Source organism: Pelophylax lessonae, assembly GCF_965119305.1.
Source record: "Pelophylax lessonae genome assembly, chromosome: 8".
NCBI lineage: Eukaryota > Metazoa > Chordata > Amphibia > Anura > Ranidae > Pelophylax > Pelophylax lessonae.
This window is the reverse complement of record NC_138775.1, coordinates 17,618,310-17,639,009: the sequence shown is the minus strand read 5'-3', so window position 1 is coordinate 17,639,009 and position 20,700 is coordinate 17,618,310. Positions and strand designations below refer to the sequence as shown.

The 20,700-nt window shown below is 46.6% G+C and overlaps 2 protein-coding genes across 2 annotated transcripts in view; one reads left to right on the top strand and one right to left on the bottom strand.

The window, feature by feature from the left end:
• The window catches only part of RNF123 (ring finger protein 123), a 107,366-nt gene that overhangs the window by 8,169 nt on the left and 78,497 nt on the right, over positions 1 to 20,700 (bottom strand). Inside the window, exon 35 of the mRNA XM_082265764.1 lies at positions 1,490 to 1,632. Coding sequence (XP_082121890.1) covers positions 1,490 to 1,632 — 143 coding nt within the window. The remainder of the gene's footprint in view (positions 1 to 1,489; positions 1,633 to 20,700) is intronic.
• AMIGO3 (adhesion molecule with Ig like domain 3) lies at positions 11,894 to 14,002 on the top strand. Its single transcript, XM_082265755.1, has one exon. The coding sequence runs from the start codon at positions 12,334 to 12,336 to the stop codon at positions 13,795 to 13,797; it is 1,464 nt and encodes a 487-aa protein (XP_082121881.1). The 5' UTR covers positions 11,894 to 12,333; the 3' UTR covers positions 13,798 to 14,002.

Genomic DNA, 20,700 nt, shown 5'->3' with positions numbered 1-20,700 from the left:
CAGATAATTAGAGGGATGCCCAGGGTATGGATGATGGAGGAACATGGTGTCCATAGGACTGATTGAGAAGGGAAGAGGATAGATAATTGGGGGGTGCCCAAAGAATGGATGATGGGGGGTGCCGTGAGGATTAATGACTGGTGGGGGTCAGAGAAAGGATAATTTCTGCCTAAAGTTCAGCTCTAATCGTCTCATCTCATCGGAAAACAAATTCCGTCCCGCTAATCTTTTCTCGCTTTAGTGTTACATATTTTGTGTTTATTAATTAAAAAAAAACACTTTAAAGCAGAAAACCTCAAAATGTCAGACGTGTGATGGCTACTGCCCCCCCTTTCTTCTTCTACTCGGGGGTCACTATTTATATACATCAGTATATCGGGGAGTCTCTCTGTAGATTTCAGTATATTGGGGGGTAGTCTATGTACATATCAGTATCTTAGGGGGTCTCTATGTACATTTCGGTATATCAGGGGGGGGGGTCTCTAAGTGCAAATGAGTATATCAGAGAGGGGTGGGTGCAGGGGGTGGTTCTATGTACATATCAGTATGTCGGGGGGGATCTCTATGTACATATCAGTATGTCGGGGGGGATCTCTATGTACATATCAGTATGTCGGGGGGGATCTCTATGTACATATCAGTACAATGGGAAGGGGATCGGGATCTCTATGTACATATCAGTACATCAGGGGGGTAGGATCACTATGTATATATCAGTACTTCGGGGGGAATCTCTATGTACATATCACTATATTGGGGTGTCTCTATGTACATATCACTATATTGGGGTGTCTCTATGTACATATCACTATATTGGGGTGTCTCTATGTACATATCAGTATATTGGGGTGTATCTATGTACAGATCACTATACCAGGGTGTCTCTATGTACATATCAGTATATTGGGGTGTCTATGTACAGATCACTATATTGGGGTGTCTCTATGTACAGATCACTATATTGGGGTGTATCTATGTACAGATCACTATATTGGGGTGTATCTATGTGCAGATCACTATACCAGGGGTGTCTCTATGTACATATCACTATATTGGGGTGTCTCTATGTGCATATCACTATATTGGGGTGTATCTATGTGCATATCACTATACCAGGGTGTCTCTATGTACATATCAGTATATTGGGGTGTCTCTATGTACATATCAGTATATTGGGGTGTATCTATGTACAGATCACTATACCAGGGTGTCTCTATGTACATATCAGTATATTGGGGTGTATCTATGTACATATCACTATATTGGGGTGCATCTATGTGCAGATCACTATATTGCGGTGTATCCATGTACATATCACCATATAAGAGGTGTCTCTATGTACATATCAGTATATTGGGGTGTATTCACGTACATATCACTATATAAAGGGGCGGTTTCTCTATGTACAGATCAGTATATGAGGGGGTCTCTATATACATGTAAGTATATCACACAGAGGCCGTATGCGCCCAGAGATGTTGGTACTTACAGGCCTGCAGGGAGAAATGCTTTTTATCAGCAGGGGGCGCTGCAGCTCCCAGGGTATTGGGCTCTATCTGCCCCAGCAAGTACTGGATGGAGCGCAGTTGGAAGCAAGGATCCGCCAATAATACGCCGGTGGCTCGCTGGATCCTGAGGAAGTAAACAGAGGAAATGTAGGAGAATGCAGACAATCACATTTCAGATTATATTCCTCATACACATTATACAACCATCAATGGCACATATCAGAATTAGCCGTGGGATGATGACGACCTGCTGCGGTAGCGGAGATATCTAGAAGGAGTTTGGTAGAGCTGGATATTGGGGGGTTCCCAATAATAAAGGTCAAGACACTTGCAACAGCCAGCAAAGTAGAAGGAAAGGCTACCCAATAACTTACCTGTAGAAGACGTTTCCCCTTTGCTCCAATCCTTTCTGTGCACATTTTGTAACAAATCGCTTCATAAATACCGTTTTTTTGCTCCTTTTATTATGTGCTCGCGTGACCGCGACGCTCCGGCGCTTCTCTGTAAGGTTGAGGGTTGGCAATAGTGCTGAGTCCACTGTGGCCGTGACGTCATCCCGCCGGTGTCCATAGCTCCCTGGGTTGTTGAGGCATTTTAGGGTGGAGTTGAGGAAATTCCTGGCCTGCACCCCAAATTATGTACAAACATTTTCCAGAGAACCTGAGTTTATTTTAGGTGAAATACCTGCCAGACAGCACATCCGGGTTCAGTACACACCCTCAGCCTGCTGGCTGGACAATAAAGGAGCAGCAGCTGATAAGGTCACTACTCTGCTGTCTTCTCCTGTCAGCATAAGTGCTTTGCAGCAAGGACTGATTGGCTCCTGGTACCGTCCCATCTTCCAGCCTGAATGGTTATAGGAGGCGGATACTAGGATAGATACAGGTACTTATATTAGCTGCATTTTTTTTTTAAAATACATTTGTCAAGAGTTCAGCTCTAGGAAGCCCACATACTCCCCAAACCCATTAAAATGTACAGACTCCGTTCTCCCACCTCCCTAATACTATGCAGGGATTGGCCCCATGGCAGCATCCGCCAACCCAATGCACTTCATTGATAAGAATATATAATACTCTAAGCCAACAAAGGACAAGTTTGCGGTCCTTCAGACTTTAGGGGGGCCAGACTATGGCCAGTGAGAGTAAAAAATGCACTGGTGTCAGTGGGAGGATAGTGCCTCATCATTGGTGTCAGTGGGAGGGGATAGTGCCCCATCGCTAGTGTCAGTGGGAGGGGATAGTGCCCCATCACTGATGTCAGTGGGAGTGATAGTGGCCCATCACTGGTGTCAGTGGGAGGGTAAGTGGCCTATCACTGGTGTCAGTGGGAGGGTAAGTGGCCCATCACTGATGTCAGTGGGAGGAATAGTGCCCCATCACTGGTGTCAGTGGGAGGAATAGTGCCCCATCACTGGTGTCAGTGGGAGGAATAGTGCCCCATCACTGGTGTCAGTGGGAGGAATAGTGCCCCATCACTGGTGTCAGTGGGAGGGACAGTGCCCCATTCACTGGTGTCAGTGGGAGGAATAGTGTCCCATCACTGGTGTGAGTGGGAGGATAGTGCCTCATCATTGGTGTCAGTGGGAGGGGATAGTGCCCCATCACTGGTGTCAGTGGGAGGGGATAGTGCCCCATCACTGGTGTCAGTGGGAGTGATAGTGGCCCATCACTGGTGTCAGTGGGAGGGTAAGTGGCCTATCACTGGTGTCAGTGGGAGGGTAAGTGGCCCATCACTGATGTCAGTGGGAGGAATAGTGCCCCATCACTGGTGTCAGTGGGAGGAATAGTGCCCCATCACTGGTGTCAGTGGGAGGAATAGTGCCCCATCACTGGTGTCAGTGGGAGGGACAGTGCCCCATTCACTGGTGTCAGTGGGAGGAATAGTGTCCCATCACTGGTGTCAGTGGGAGGATAGTGCCTCATCATTGGTGTCAGTGGGAGGGGATAGTGCCCCATCACTGGTGTCAGTGGGAGGGATAGTGCCCCATCACTGATGTCAGTGGGAGTGATAGTGGCCTATCACTGGTGTCAGTGGGAGGGTAAGTGGCCCATCACTGATGTCAGTGGGAGGAATAGTGCCCCATCACTGGTGTCAGTGGGAGGGACAGTGCCCCATCACTGGTGTCAGTGGGAGGAATAGTGCCCCATCACTGGTGTCAGTGGGAGGATAGTGCCTCATCATTGGTGTCAGTGGGAGGGGATAGTGCCCCATCACTGGTGTCAGTGGGAGGGGATAGTTCCCCATCACTGGTGTCAGTGGGAGGGGATAGTGCCCCATCACTGGTGTCAGTGGGAGGGATAGTGCCCCATCATTGTTGTCAGTGGGAGGGTAAGTGGCCCATCACTGGTGTCAGTGGGAGGGATAGTGACTCATCACTGGTGTCAGTGGGAGGGATAGTGGCCCATCACTGGCGTCACTGGGAGGGATAGTGGCCCATCACTGGTATCAGTGGGAGGGATAATGCCCCATTGTTGGTGTCAGTGGGAGGGATAGTGGCCCATTGTTGGTATTAGCGGGAGCATAGTGCCTCATATCAGTGGGAGGAATGGATGGCCCAAGGGCCAGATAAAGGCAGGCAAATTGCTGCAGTTTGTAGACCGCAGATCTAAGTGATTTCTAATTTTTATCATATTAATACAGCACTGGATATATCCCAAGAAACATAACATTTGAGGTATTTCTCCATAAAATCTGCAGAAAATGTGCACTGGAGCCCAACAGGACAGATGTTCCAATGAGCCTTGCAATCCCGGCACTCATCCATCCTCCGCTCTGTACACAAGGCTCCACCCCTCATTTTTTGGCGCATGCCCAGAGCTCCAGCCTGCACCTGAGATTCGTTGAATGTTCCCATATAGATGGCGGAAAGATTTTTCCTCCTCTTTTGCATTGAGCCACTTGTGATGAAATCTTCTTAAATATTAATAAAATACAAGCGGATACACAGCGCAGACATTGACTACGAGTCTCCAGCACATGTACAGGAAACAGAATTATGCAACAGAATACGGCGCCACCTAGTGCTAAACGTATGAGAGTGACCGGACGGCTGCTGAATAAGGGCCCTCGCAGAGTTGGGAGAACCGGCGGTTTCCATAGCCGATCGCATAATTGGCCATGATGTTGTTAGAGGTGGAGGAGTCTCATTGGGGGAGATTTACTAAAGCTGGAGAGTGCAAAATCTGGTGCAGCTCTGCATAGAAACCAATCAGCTTCCAGGTTTTATTATCAAAGCTTAACTGAACAAGCTGAAATTAGAAGCTGATTGGCTACCGTGCACAGCTGCACCAGATTTAGTAAATCCCCCCCTTAGTGTCACAGGCTGGTAAAATTAGTCAGATGCAGGACCAGAAAGTTATACCGGTGAACTACAAGTCCCAGCATGCTTTGCCCTATGAAAACCATAAGATATTAAACAGGAACTCCGAGTTGTGAAGCTTGGGAGCTGACAGCTGGATTGTCGGACCGTCTTTCTGGCTGCGGGTGTCTCTCCTGCATTAGAAATAAATAAAATGAGGCCCTGGGGAGGCCCCAGATCACATCTCCTGTCCATTAAATCCTCACAAAGTGAAGCCAAGAGTGAGAGGGAAATACTCACATTACAGCTCCCCGCTCCTCCCGTAACCCTTTCCTGCAAACGCTCCCTACTCAATCCAGAACACTTTCCTGAAATTGCTCCCTACTCCATCCAGAACCCTTTCCACCCGTAACCCTTTCCTGCAAATGCTCCCTACTCCATCCAGAACCCTTTCCACCCATAACCCTTTCCTGCAAACGCTCCCTACTCCATCCAGAACCCTTTCCACTGGTAACCCTTTCCTGCAAACACTCCCTACTCCATCCAGAACCCTTTCCACCCGTAACCCTTTGCTGCAAACGCTCCCTACTCCATCCAGAACCCTTTCCTGCAAACGCTCCCTACTCCCATCTAGAACCCTTTCCACCCGTAAACCTTTCCTGCAAACACTCCCTACTCCATCCAGAACCCTTTCCACCAGAAACCCTTTCTTGGAATTGCTCCCTACTCCATCCAGAACCCTTTCCTGCACAGGTTCCCTTTCCCTCACCACCCTCCCTCCCTCCATAACCCTTTCCTGTAGAGGTTCCCTACTCCATTAACCCTTTCCCTCACCCCCTCCATTTGCAACTCTCCCCTAACCCCCCCCCCACTCCATTTATAACCTGTTCCCTCACCCCCCCCTCCATCCATAATACTTTCATATACCCCCCTTCATCAATAAATTGTTCCAAAAACCCACTCCTGCACAGGATCCCTACTCTATCCATACCCCTTTCCCACAACCCCTTCCACCTGTAACCCTTTCCTGCACAGGATCCCTACTCTATCCATACCCTTTTCCCACAACCCCTTCCACCTGTAACCCTTTCCTGCACAGGATCCCTACTCTATCCATAACCCTTTCCTACACCCCTCTTCATCCATACCCCTTTCCCTTACTCCCCCCCCCCTCCATCAATAACCTGTTCCAAAACCCCACTCCACATGTAACCCACTCCTGCACAGGCTCTTTACTCTATCCATACCCCTTTCCCACAACCCCTTCCACCTGTAACCCTTTACTGTAAAGGCCCCCCAACTACCATCTAGAAACCTTTCCCCCACCTGTTTCCATCCATAATCCTTACCCACCCCCCCCCCTCCATCAATGACCTGTTCCAAAACCCCACTCCACATGTAATCTACTCCTGCACAGGCACCCTACTCTAGCGAAAATCCTTTACCCCCCCCCCCCCCCCATATGTAACCCATTCCTGCAAAGGCACCCTGTTCCAGTGATAATCCTTTCACCCCCCCAAATCATCTGCACAGGCTCCCTACACTCCATAACTTTTTAACCCTTCCGTTAACACTTCCTTCCATCCATAACCTATTCTTGCACAGCCTCCATACTTGTCTATAACATGTTTCCACCCCCCTCCCCACATCCTCTGCTTGTAACCTTTTCCCACACCCTCTCCACCTATAACCCTTCCCACACCCCCACTCTACCCATAACCCTTTCTAACACCCCCTCTCCATCCAGAACCCTTTTTTGAACTATCCACTGCCAACTGCAACCTTTTTCTGCAAAAGGGCTTCCTACTTCATCCATAACCCTTTTCCACACCCTAGCTCCACCAATAGCGCTTTCCCACACATCCTTCTATGTGTAACCCTTTCCTGCACCCACAGCCCCTCAGTCTGTAACCCTTTCCGGCACCACTTCATCTATAGTCCTTTGCTGCACCCCCAACCCTTTCTTGCACAGGTTCCTTGCTCCATCGTTAAGTTTCTCCTGCACCCTGCCCCCCTTCATCCATAACCCTTTTCCACACCCTAGGTCCACCAATAGCCCTTTCCCCCACATCCTTCTATTTGTAACCCTTTCCTGCACCCACAGCCCCTCAGTCTGTAGCCCTTTCCTGCACTACTTCATAGTCCTTTGCTGCACCCCCTACTTCACCCCAACCCTTACTTGCACAGGTTCCTTGCTCCATCCTTAAGTTTCTCCTGCACCCTCCCCCCTTCATCCATAACCCTTTTCCACACCCTAGCTCCACCAATAGCTCTTTCCTGCACATCCTATTTGTAACCCTTTCCTGCACCCACAGCCCCTCAGTCTGTAACCCTTTCCTGCACTACTACATAGTCCTTTGCTGCACCCCCCCTACTTCATCCCCAACCTTTTCTTGCACAGGTTCTTTGCTGCACCCTTAAGTTTCTCCTGCACCCTGCCCCCCCCCATCCATAACTCTTTCTATCACCCCCACTGCATCCAATATTCTTTCCCGAAACTCCGCTCCAATCGTAACTCCCACACCTCCACCTCATTTGTAACCCTTTCCCGCACCTTCACTCCATCCCTAACCATCCTCTGCACTCCCATCCCATCCCTAGCTCTCTCTCTCGCTCCCTCTCCACCACAACACATCCGTAACTCTTTCTTGAACCCTTAATCTATCGATAACCATTCTCCGCACTCCATCAATCTGTAACTCTTTCCTGTATCCTCATTCTATCCATAAGCCTTTCCTGCACCTCCATTACTTAAACCTCAACTCCGCCCATGCTTATTTCCATGCCTCTGCTCAGTCTGTTACCCTTTCCTGGATCCATTCTCCTTTTCCATACCTTGGTTCCTCCTGTAATGCATCATCACTTTCTCTTTCACTCCATCTGTAACCCTTCTTGTACCTTGGCGGCTTAAGTAACCCTTGGCTGCCAACACACCCAGTGCAGCTTCATTTTCTACTGTCCTGCAGCTTCTTCCCCCATCTTTAATTGCTCATCCAGATTTTACCACTGCTGCACCTCAACTCTTCCAAAATCGAAGCCACATCCATATCTCTCACTGAATTCCTCTAGTAAATCATGTACAGTCAGGTCCATAGATATTGGGACATTGACACACTTCTAATCTTTTTGGCTCTATACATCAATACAATGGATTTGAAATGAAACAAACAAGATGTGCTGTAACTGCAGACTTTCAGCTTTAATCTGAGGGTATTTACATCCAAATCAGGTGAAAGGTGTAGGAATTACAACAGTTTGTATATGTGCCTCCCACTTTCAAAAGGGAACAAAAGTAATGGGAGAATTGGCTGATCAGGTGTTCCATGGCCAGGTGTGTGTTATTCCCTCATTATCCCATTTACAAGGAGCAGATAAAAGGTCCAGAGTTCATTTCAAGTGTGCTATTTGCATTTGGAATCTGTTGCTGTCAACTCTCAATATGAGATCAAAAGAGCGAGCAAGCCATCATTAGGCTGAAAAAACAAAAACAAACCCATCAGAGAGATAGCAAAAACATTAGGTGTGGCCAAATCAACTGTTTGGAACATCCTTAAAAAGAAAGAACGCACCGGTGAGCTCAGCAACACCAAAAGACCCGGAAGACCACGGAAAACAACTGTGGTGGATGACCGAAGAATTCTTTCCCTGGTGAAGAAAACACCCTTCACAACAGTTGGCCAGATCAAGATCACTCTCCAGGAGGTAGGTGTATGTGTGTCAGATCAAGATCACTCTCCAGGAGGTAGGTGTATGTGTGTCAGATCAGGAACGCTCTCCAGGAGGTAGGTGTATGTGTGTCAAAGTCAACAATCAAGAGAAGACTTCACCAGAGTGAATACAGAGGGTTCACCACAAGATGTAAACCATTGGTGAGCCACAAAAACAGGCTTGCTGGGGGTGTCAATACAAGGTGAACGACACCCCCAGATCAGTTCACATATTGCAGTGCGAACTGACAGTTCGGACATGAATCAGATCGCATTTGTGTGAACCACCATGCAATCAGATTCTGCTGCGGACCCGAAAAAGGGTCCTGTGCGTGTTATGTCCGAATCCGATGCGAATTCAGCCATACAATCTGTATGGCTGAATTTGCATCGCACAGACATTGTATGTGATTTTAACAGAAGTGCGCTCCAAATCACATGCGATGTCCATTATCGCTATAGTGTGAACCGGGACTGAAAGTAAAAGTGTCCCTTATCTCACATCATAAACGATCAATAAATGGTCTATTCCATTCTGTTCATACTCACTCATCCCCTATGAGATCTGTTTTATGTGTTCTGCAAACTGGTTGATCCCGCTGTTCTCTGTCTCCCCCCTTCTGTCCATGTCCCCACTGCAGCTAAGGATTTTGCAGAGCAGTGTTGGCAGCTCTGCACATGCTCAGTATTTAGTGAACTCTGCCCATACTAGGTTATTGCCAAAAAATAATAAAGATTTGATTTCAAATATATATGTTTGTATGCCAATTAACCACTTACTGTCTACCCAATAGAAGTTTTACTGCTACAGGACAGCAGCAGTACGCTATATATACACGTTAACCAGCTCTTCTGGGTAGGGTGCGCGCATGCACACCGCCGGGGTCTCCCTCCCGCTGTGAATAGCGGGTTCTGCGGACTCGATGTCTGCCGGCACCTGCCAATTAGTGTCAGAATGTCCGTCGCAGTATCGCAGTCCCGCTATAAGTCGCTGTTCTCTGCTATTACTAGTAAAAAATAAATAAAAATATCCCATAGTTTGTAGACACTATAACTTTTGCGAAAACCAATCAATAAACAGCAGAATACATATTGGCCTAAACTTATGAAGAAATTCGATTTTTTTTTTTTTTTTATTGGACGCGTTTCATAGTAGAAAAGTATAAGTACATTTTTTTTTTTTTTTCAAGAATTGTCAGTCTTTTTGTTTATTGTGCAAAAAATTAAAACTGCAGAGGTGATCAAATACCACCAAAAAGAAAGCTCTATTTGTGGGAAAAAAGGACATACATTTTGTTTAGGTACAGCATCACGCGGCCGCGCAATTGTATCGCAAAAATTGGCCTGGTCACCAAGGAGGTTAAGACCCCGTTCACACTGGGGCAACCTGTCAGGCGACCTGGTCGCCTGACAGGTCGCCGTAGGTCACCTGCCATAGAGAAGCTGTGGACCCGTTCTAATAGGAGCGACACAAGTCGCTCCGACTTAGAAAAAGAGTCCGGAGCTTCTTTGGGGCGACCTGGAGCGACCTGCATTGACTTCAATGTTATGAAGTCCGTGTCGGCCGCTCCGAGGTCGCGGTGCGAGCTGCGCACCGCGACCTGTGAGGTCGCCCCGGCAAGTCGGATCGCCCCAGTGTGAACGGGGTCTAAATCTTCAATAACCTACTTATTTATAAATGAATAAAGGGGGTTAAATATTTTCCAGAGGTCAAGTGGTTAAAAAAAATTTATTGGCTATGTTTTATAGTAGAAAAGTAAAAGTATAATTTTTTTCCAGGTCAGTCTTTTTATTTATTGCACAAAAAATTAAAAAAAAACCGCAGAGGTGATCAAATACCACCAAAAAGAAAGCTCTATTTGTGGGAAAAAAGGATATACATTTTGTTTGGGTACAGCGTCGCACGACTGCGCAATTGTATCGCAAAATATAGCCTGGTCACCAAGGGTGTTAAATCTTCAACTATAAAAACAATATATATATATTTAAATAAATAAATAAAGGGGGTTAAATATCTTCCAGAGGTCAAGTGGTTAAAAATTTTTTATTGGATATGTTTTATAGTAGAAAAGTAAAAGTACAATTTTTTTTCCAGAATTGTCAATCTTTTTGTCTATTGCGCAAAAAATTAAAACCGCAGAGGTGATCAAATAAATACCACCCAAAAAAAAAAACGACCATACATTTTGTTTGGGTACAGCATTGCGTGGCCGCGCAATTGTATCGCAAAAAATGGCCTGGTCACCAAGGAGGTTAAATCTTCAACAATATATATATATATTAAAAAAAACGAGATATAGATATATATATATATATATATATATATATATATATAAAAATCAATAAATAAATATAAATAAAAGGAGGTTAAATATCTTCCGGAGTCAAGTGGTTAAAAAAAATTATTGACATAAATTCTTTTTTTTTTTTTTTTTTAACTATTATTTCAATAGCTTTTTTATTTTCTTTTTTTTTTTTTGAACAGGTGACCAGCAGCAGAGGACTTGAAGCTCCTCCTACTTATACAATATACAAAATAGCTGCACTATGCACTGTAAAATGAAAACAAAAATATATATATTAAGTATATACTTTTAAAAAGCAGCTACTTCTGTTTTCCTGCAGACAGGCTGGGAGAGAGCTGGGTCATGTGACAGTTGTATATCGATTAGGAAAAGGGTACTTATTTTTATGATTATAAAAATTATGAAAATAATTAGTGCCATCATCCCCATACAGAAATAGAAGGGACAATGTAAATTAAACAGTGTGTGTTTAATATCACTTTAAGCCGTTCACCTTCTATAAAATCTCTCTTGGAAAACTAAATCAAAAATCAAATAAAAAAAAAAAAAAAAAGATTTCATCCCACCATCCTCCACACAAAAAGGCAGAGGTAGGACGATTGTTTAATAAAGTGAGTGAAAGGGGAGTCCTAAAATCTTTGCACAACCAGCCCAGACTAATATTCCTTTATTACAAATGTAATTGTAGCAATAAAAGTTTTATCTGTAACGTCATTCCCGTTCCCATTACTCCCAATACACACCAGTGCAAGCTACTAATTGGTGGGAAGTAGACATGTCCATTACGTCGTAATCACTCTCATGATCACAGGTCAGCTCTTTCTCTAACACTATTGAGATGGCCATTGCATGACCCCAGGGGCCCCCCCACATCTGCTCAGTGGCCCTCGCTGATGGTTTTTCCCACGCTGTCATTTCGTAGGATTGGAGTTGGGATCTCTGCCCCTCCAAGCGTTTCATAAAGTAGCTAGAGAGCCATTGAGAATATTATTCAGGGAGGGACGAGTGAGCGCTATACAGCCAATGACGGAGAAGACAATGAGACATCGGGAGGGAGGGAGGAAGAGTCAGAAGTGCTTCCAGTACAGACAGCCTCAATCAGCAACTGTAAGAGGACTCCGGCATTGATTCAACTCTCTACAAAGTCTATTCACCGGCAGCCTCATCAGAACAGATAAGGACTCTTCTATTCTCCGCGTAAAAAGAAAGGCCACCACTTACCACAAGGTATTGATCAAGAAGAAGATGACGCTTTGTGCCCAAGTCATTGTCCTTGTCTGAGAAGTTCATGTTCTCTGAGAGAGAGAGGGAGAGAGAGAGAAGATGTTGGCAGCTTTATAAATTCTTCATCTCATCATCCATCCTGCTCTGTCCCAGGTACCATCTACCCAATATCATTCCGGAACATTAGAGTCGTATTTAACAATGATTAGCAGACCGACAGTCCACATCTGCTCACCGAGACGGAATTAGAATCTGTAGAGCGGAGGCGAGGAGATTGATCAGACACCATGAGAACTGGCCACCGCTGGGGGGAATGGATACGAAGCCTGGTGGTCTTCCTAGCGATGGACACTTTATCATTTACTTCTGGATGCCCATCCAAATGTATCTGTGCCTCCGACCTCCTAAGCTGTACAAAAGTTAGCCTGATTAACGTGCCGGAATATCTGCCAGCCACATCCACCAGTATGGACCTGAGCCATAACTCCATCGCGTCTCTTCGTGACAACTGGCTGGCCAACATCCCACATCTGCACATTCTGCGACTAAGCCACAATCATTTAAAATCTCTGTCCGTCGGTGCCTTTCGCAACGCCACGGAGCTTAGACACCTAGACCTGTCTTCAAACCATCTCCAGACCGTGCAGGTGGAATTATTCCAGACACTCTTTAAACTGGAGGAACTTCTTCTATACAACAACTTCATCACCTACGTTGAGGAGATGGCCTTCACCCGCCTGGGCAACATCCGTAAAATCTACCTGAGCTGGAATAACCTGACCAGCTTTGCATTCAGTTCCATGCAGAATCTGACGAACCCCCATCTCCGTACCCTAGATCTGTCCTCCAACAAGTTTTCAGAGTTGCCAGTAGAGGAGGTTTCCTCACTTCCCGCCTTCATCAAGAATGGGCTGTACTTGCACAATAACCCACTAACTTGTAACTGTGCCCTGTTTATGCTGCTCAGCCACTGGGAGCACCGGGGCTTTTCTTCTGTACTGGAATTCTCCCGGGAACACACCTGTCTTTACATGGGAAAGCGACGAGCGGTCATTCGGATCTTGCAATCTCAGAGCGGGTTTGATAATTGCTCTTTTGGACTAGGCCAACACATCCCTGACCTGGGACTCAAAGTTCTTGTTGGGAAACGACTCATGGTGACTTGTAATACCAGTTTGCCGCAGGAAAACACGACCTTCTTATGGATTTCGCCAGCCTACGACTTTATCTTTCCTCCGGGGAACAGTAACCAAAGCTTCAAGATACATCCCAATGGCACTTTAGAAATTCACAAGGCTCAGCCATGGAATTCAGGAGTCTACCTGTGTATTGCGGTAAACAGAAGGCTCAGTTATAACGCTACTCATGAGGTTAATGTCACTGTGCATTTCCCCAAGCCCGAAGAGTCCTTCAATACCGGTCTCACCACCCTCTTGGGCTGCGTGGTCAGCCTTGTCTTGGTTTTTATCTATCTCTACATGACTCCTTGTCGCTGTTTCCGTTGCTGCTCAAAGCCGCCACAGACTCCGAGTCCTCCGCAGGAGAGCAGTGCTCAGTCCTCCATCCTTTGTGGGACCCCTCCAGCCACAGATGGGTCAAACAGTCGCAAAGCTGGAGCCAGTCGGCACGTTGTCTTCCTGGAACCGATAAAAGAAGGACGTGTTGAGAAGCACCCCAAGGTCCTGCAGCTGAGGACGGATTCTGATTCTGCAAGTTCTGTCTTTTCAGATTGTCCAATTGTTCAGACGTAAAAAAACAAATGCGTTGGTGGGCTTTTCCGCCGGAGGAGCTCGTCTCACACTTGCTGGTGGCATTCGAGAATGCATTGCATGTCAGGTATGCCAGCATTTAAGGCCTGGCATCTGCAGTGGTGGTGCAGTTTGCCTGGGATGAGGGCATGGAAAACCTCAAACTATTATTTGCTTGTACACCAGGTCCTTGTAGCTTATTTCAGTTTCCCAATCTTCCCAATGCTTGTTTAAAAATATTCAAAGGTAACTCTCCAATAATTGGATCTAGCAGTAAAGAACAGGCAAGAGACGCTCCAAGAATGGACAGCTTAAAGGGTCAAAAATTGACATTAAACGAAAGCACAAGAATTTCCTTTCGAAGGAAATATCACATTTCAGGAATGGTTATTGGAAATGGACCTCGTTGGTTATGGAGGACACGGGCCGCAGTGCGCTATGCAAAAATCTCTAGCAGGGATAGAATTACAGCAACACAATCCTTTACAGTCCAATACAACATTTCCACCATCTGCAATTCGCATTTTCCTGTAGGACATCCCCGCCGCAGCATTCCTGACCTCTAGATATGTCAGGTAATGATTAGGATATTCCGAGGACCAGACTAAGATTGACCCGGGTGCGACAACAGAAGTCCCTATTACTGGATTAAGCGAACATCAATACAAACACCTGTCACCCCTGGCACGTATGTCAAACACAATGGCCCTCCAGGCCTTGTCATGTGGCCCTCACATCCAGTTTTACAGCTGGAACATGACTGGAACCCCATTCTGCCACCTCCTGCTCCCAACCTCTGCTCCGTGGGGAAGCTTCATGAGGGGAGGGGTTACAAAACTCAGTGCACCCCTCGTAACGTCCTCCTGAACCCTGCACTCTGTACGCAGCACACGCCTGAACCCTGCACTCTGTACAAAGTGAACTCCTGAACCCTGCACTCTGTACGCAGTACACACCTGAACCCTGCACTCTGTACAAAGTGAACTCCTGAACCCTGCACTCTGTACGCAGCACACGCCTGAACCCTGCACTCTGTACAAAGTGAACTCCTGAACCCTGCACTCTGTACGTAGCACACGCCTGAACCCTGCACTCTGTACGTAGCACACGCCTGAACCCTGCACTCTGTACAAAGTGAACTCCTGAACCCTGCACTCTGTACGTAGCACACGCCTGAACCCTGCACTCTGTAAGTAGCACACGCCTGAACCCTGCACTCTGTACAAAGTGAACTCCAGAACCATGCACTCTGTACGTAGCACACGCCTGAACCCTGCACTCTGTACAAAGTGAACTCCTGAACCCTGCACTCTGTACGTAGCACACGCCTGAACCCTGCACTCTGTACGCAGCACACACCTGAACCCTGCACTCTGTACAAAGTGAACTCCTGAACCCTGCACTCTGTACGTAGCACACGCCTGAACCCTGCACTCTGTACGCAGCACACGCCTGAACACTGCACTCTGTACAAAGTGAACTCCTGAACCCTGCACTCTGTACGTAGCACACGCCTGAACCCTGCACTCTGTACAAAGTTAACTCCTGAACCCTGCACTCTGTACGTAGCACACGCCTGAACCCTGCACTCTGTACGTAGCACACGCCTGAACCCTACACTCTGTACAAAGTTAACTCCTGAACCCTGCACTCTGTACGTAGCACACGCCTGAACCCTGCACTCTGTACAAAGTGAACTCCTGAACCCTGCACTCTGTACATAGCACACGCCTGAACCCTGCACTCTGTACGTAGCACACGCCTGAACCCTGCACTCTGTACAAAGTGAACTCCTGAACCCTGCACTCTGTACATAGCACACGCCTGAACCCTGCACTCTGTACATAGCACACGCCTGAACCCTGCACTCTGTACGTAGCACACGCCTGAACCCTGCACTCTGTACGTAGCACACACCTGAACCCTGCACTCTGTACAAAGTGAACTCCTGAACCCTGCACTCTGTACGTAGCACACACCTGAACCCTGCACTCTGTACTTAGCACACACCTGAACCCTGCACTCTGTACTTAGCACACACCTGAACCCTGCACTCTGTACTTAGCACACACCTGAACCCTGCACTCTGTACTTAGCACACACCTGAACCCTGCACTCTGTACTTGGCACACACCTGAACCCTGCACTCTGTACTTGGCACACACCTGAACCCTGCACTCTGTACTTGGCACACACCTGAACCCTGCACTCTGTACTTAGCACACACCTGAACCCTGCACTCTGTACTTAGCACACACCTGAACCCTGCACTCTGTACTTAGCACACACCTGAACCCTGCACTCTGTACAAAGTGAACTCCTGAACCCTGCACTCTGTATGTAGCGCACCCCAGATACAACTGGCCCTTTGAAGACAACCCTACTGCTGATGCGGCCCATGAAAAAATTGAGTTTGACACCCCTGATGTAGAGGAAACTTCTCCCACGTGTTCCATTTCACCAGGACCTGGATCTGCCATCCCACCTGCAGCTCCCCCTACAGGGCAACTCCGGCATCTCTACTCCTCCTGTTTTAACACATGGCACTCCATGAGCTCTACTATATGTGAACAGATGGATTTGGTAAACCTATACAATGAACATACCAGGAAGAGGGGGGCACTGTTGGGTTGTTTGGAAGTCGGTAAGCCAACGGGCCCTTTCTGTGGGCCCTATTTATTACAACATCTACATAATGAACTGTCTGCTGTCCACAACCACCAATGGAGTATGAAACTATTTTTTTCCCAATGCATTGAAATTCAATTTTGACATTCCAATCAAATGTGACTTGGACAGTTTTTAATTTGACTAGGGACACCAGGAAGTCCCAAACTTCCTTTTATGCCTATGGGCCCCCGAAATAGGTTAGAGGGTAAAAAAAACAAACTTTGAATGGAGAACTCCAGACAGATAACAAAAATGTGATGCATTTGTGTATTGAATGAAAATAATTAAATGTATTTCTACATACAGCTGGTATAAGTACCTGGATGTGTCTTTGTATAAAACCTCTTGTCATGCTGTGCACAGTAGCACGAAGGGGGGGGGGACAGCCCTAGCAGTCAGTCAGGTACAGCAGCACTGACAGGAGGAGAGAGCAGACTGAGTGCAGATAATAACCTATTAGTACAATGCGGCTTCTTCATTGTCCAAACCACAGGACAGCGCCGTGGTCCTTTAAGTCCATCTAAAGCTTTTTGTTTTTTTCCTCTCGGACTGCTTAAAAAAAAAGGAAGTTGGTATGTTAAATGCCTTAAAAGGAATGTAATTCACTCTTTTTTTTATTGGTCAATGCCCCTGGGAAGTTTCGTGTCTCCAGCACTCTGCTAGACAGTGATGGGGGGGGGGGGGGGGGGGGGGGCTGAGCAGAGCCTTGACATCGTTTCCCTAGGCTCCCACGCATGGAACCATAGGCCAGTGATGGCGAACCTTGGCACCCCAGATGTTCTGGAACTACATTTCCCATGATGCTCAAGTACACTGCAGAGTACTGGAGCATCATGGGAAATGTAGTTCTAAAACATCTGGGGTGCCAAGATTTGCCATCACTGCCAATTTAAAGAACTGTGGGAGGAGCTAGACATGGCTGTTCACTGATAGGGCTCCTGCCGCAGCAAGAGTGACAACACTGCAGTGATTTCACTTGGGGAAGGAAAACTTGTCACCCTATCAGATTTAATTGCCTATGCAATGGTCTTCCTGGCAGGATCTTTACAGAATGGAGGACTGCCTGGTCTTTCTGGTATGGGAAGCTGACATCACATACACTATATCAAGGGTCTTCAATCTATGGCCCTCCACCTGTTCAAGAACTACAATTCCCATCATGCCTAGCCATGTCTGTGAATGTCAAGAGTTTTACAATGCCTCATGGGATGTGTAGTTCTGCAACAGCTGGAGGGCCCTGCACTATATTGTCAAAAGTATTGGGACGCCTGCCTTTACAAGCACATGAACTTTAATGGCATCCCAGTCTTAACCACTTAAGCCCCGGAAGATTTTACCCCCTTCCTGACCAGGGGGTATTTTGCGATTCGGCACTGCATGACTTTAACGGACAATTGCGCGGTCGTGCGACGCTGTACCTAAACTAATTTGACGTCCTTTTTTTCCCACAAACAGAGGTTTCTTTTGGTGGTATTTGATCACCTGTAAGATTTTTTGATCATGCGCTATAAACAAAAAAAGAGCAACAATTTTGCAAAAATAACAATATTTTTCACATTTTTTGTATATGAAATTCCCCAAAAAAATTTAAAAATCAAAATTTTTTAACATTTTCGGCCAATTTGTTTTATGCTACATATGTTTGGTAAAAAAAAAAAAAAAAAAAAAAAAAATCGCAAAAAGCGTATTTTGATTGGTTTGCGCAAAAGTTATCGCGTTTACTAACAAAGGGAAAGATTTTTGTCTTTTTTGTTGTTTTTTTTTTTAACACGTAATGGCGGCGATCTGCGATTTTTTTGCGGTACTGCGACATTGGGGCGGACAGATCGGACCCTTGACTGACATTTTTGACACTTTTGGGGTTACCAGTGACATTACTACAGTAATCAGTGCTATACATATGCACTGTTATTGTAAAAATACACTGGTAGTGAAGGGGTTAACTTTATTTGAGAGGGAGGGGCTGTGTGTGTCCCTAGGGGCGTGATTCTAACTGTGATTGGCTGTGGCTTGAGCTGTAGGAACAGTGATCAACGGTCCTACATAGTAGAACCGTATGATCGTTTCTACACAGGGGAGAATGACAGGCGGCTTGTTTACATCAGCCGTCTGCCTTTCTCCCGCTGTCACGGACGATCGGGTCCGCCGGTCACACGCACGGGGGGGGGGGGGGTCCGTGACCGTGCGGGAGCGCGCCTCCGGCGGCGCGCGCTCGCTCCCCAGAGCCTCACAGGCAAGCGACGTTTATTTACGTCACTTTGCCTGTGAGGGGCTGACCGCCGCAGTATATCTACTTGCGGCGGTCGGCAAGTGGTTAAGCTGGATACACACCATACAATTTTCTTTAGATTTTTTTTCCTTTAGACTTACCAAAACCATATAATAGGAGGTCAGACCCAAACACTTCTCATTTGTATGCATTTAGGCCGGCCATTGCACTACATAGTTGATGGTAAATCCAAAAAAAATCTACCAACAAAAGTTGTATGATGTGTGTCCAGCTTTAGTCCGTAGGGTTCAATATTGAGTTGGCCCATCCTTTGCAGCTATAACAGCTTCAACTCTTCTGGGAAGGCTGTCCACAAGGTTTAGGAGTGTCTATGGGAGTGTTTGACCATTCTTCCAGAAGCACATTTGTGAGGTCAGGCACTGATGTTGGATGAGAAGGCCTGGCTCACAGTCTCCGCTCTAAATCATCCCAAAGGATTTCTATCGGGTTGAGGTCAGGACACTGTGCAGGCCAGTCATGTTCCTCCACCCCAAGCTCGCTCGCCCATGTCTTTATGGACCTTGCTTTGTGCACTGGTGTGCAGTCATATTGGAACAGGAAGGGGCCATCCCCAAACTTTTCCAACAAAGTTGGGAGCATGAAATTGCCCAAAATGTCTTGGTATGCTGACGCCTTAGGAGTTCCCTTCATTGGAACTAAGGGGCCAAGCCCAACCCCTGAAAAAAAAAAACCCACACCATAATCCCCCCTCCATCAAATATTTGAACCAGTGTACAAAGCAAGGTCCATAAAAGACATGGATGAGAGAGTTTGGGGTGGAGGAACCTGACTTACCTGCACAGAGTCCCGACCTCAACCCGATAGAACACCTTTGTGCAGGCCAGTCAAGTTCCTCCACCACAAACTTGCTCATCCACACTAAATTGCAAAAAAAAAAAAAAAAAAAAAAATCGGGCCAATCCTCCAAATCATTTGGTGGGGGGGGGGGGGGGATTATGGTGTGGAGTTATTTTTCAGGGGTTGGGGTTGGTCCCCTTTGTTCCAGTTAAGGTCCATAAAGACATGGATGAGCGAATTTGGGATGGAGGAACATGACTGACCTGCACAGAGTCCTGACCTCAACCAGATAGAACACCTTTGGGATGAATTAGAGTGGAGACTGCGAGTCAGGCCTTCTTATCCAACATCAGTGCCTGACCTCACAAATGTGTTTCTGGAAGAATGGTCAAACATTCCCATAGACACACTCCTAAACCTTGTGGACAGCCTTCCCAGAAGAGTTGAAGCTGTTATAGCTGCAAAGGGTGGACCAACTCAATATTGAACCCTACGGACTAAGACTGGGATGCCATTAGAGTTCATGTAAAGGCAGGCGTCCCAATACTTTTGGTAATATAGTGGATGAGATTTTAGAACGTTGGCAGGGAAAGTGTTGTCACCCTCCTGGCTGCGCCAGTCACAGAACCCGGACAGATTTACAGATCCTTGGTCAGTAAAGAAAGCTCACGCTGAAAGGAATACGTGGGATGCCGTTGCTGACCGCCTTTGGAAAATGTTTTTTTGCCTGGCTTCAATATCATGTCACTGGCACAGTATGCAGCCAGGGAAATAACTCCTGCTCTGCTAGTAAAATTCAAAGTACAGAAACCAGAGGACCAGCATGACAGCCAGGCAATGAACATTATCTGAAGGATGTCAGCAATGATGTGCCGTTTCCTTCCAGGACAACGCAGTCCTGTGGATTCTCTACAATCTACGAGTGATGTCACTGAGGAATACTCATAGCGCCCCACCCCCCACTACAGACTGCCAGGGAGCAGGATTCCACTTTAACCACTTCAGTTCCAGAAGGTTTACCCCACTTCACCACCTGGCCGTTTTATACGGCACTGCGTTACTTTGACTGACAATTGAGCGGTCGTGCGATGCTGTACTGAAATAAAATTTATGTCCTTTTTTCCCCACAAATAAAGCTGCAATATAAATTAAAAAGACCGAAAAAAAAT

Excerpts from the sequence above, each read along its gene's own strand:
- AMIGO3 (XM_082265755.1), top strand. The coding sequence starts at position 12,334 with ATGAGAACTGGCCACCGCTGGGGGGAATGGATACGAAGCCTGGTGGTC.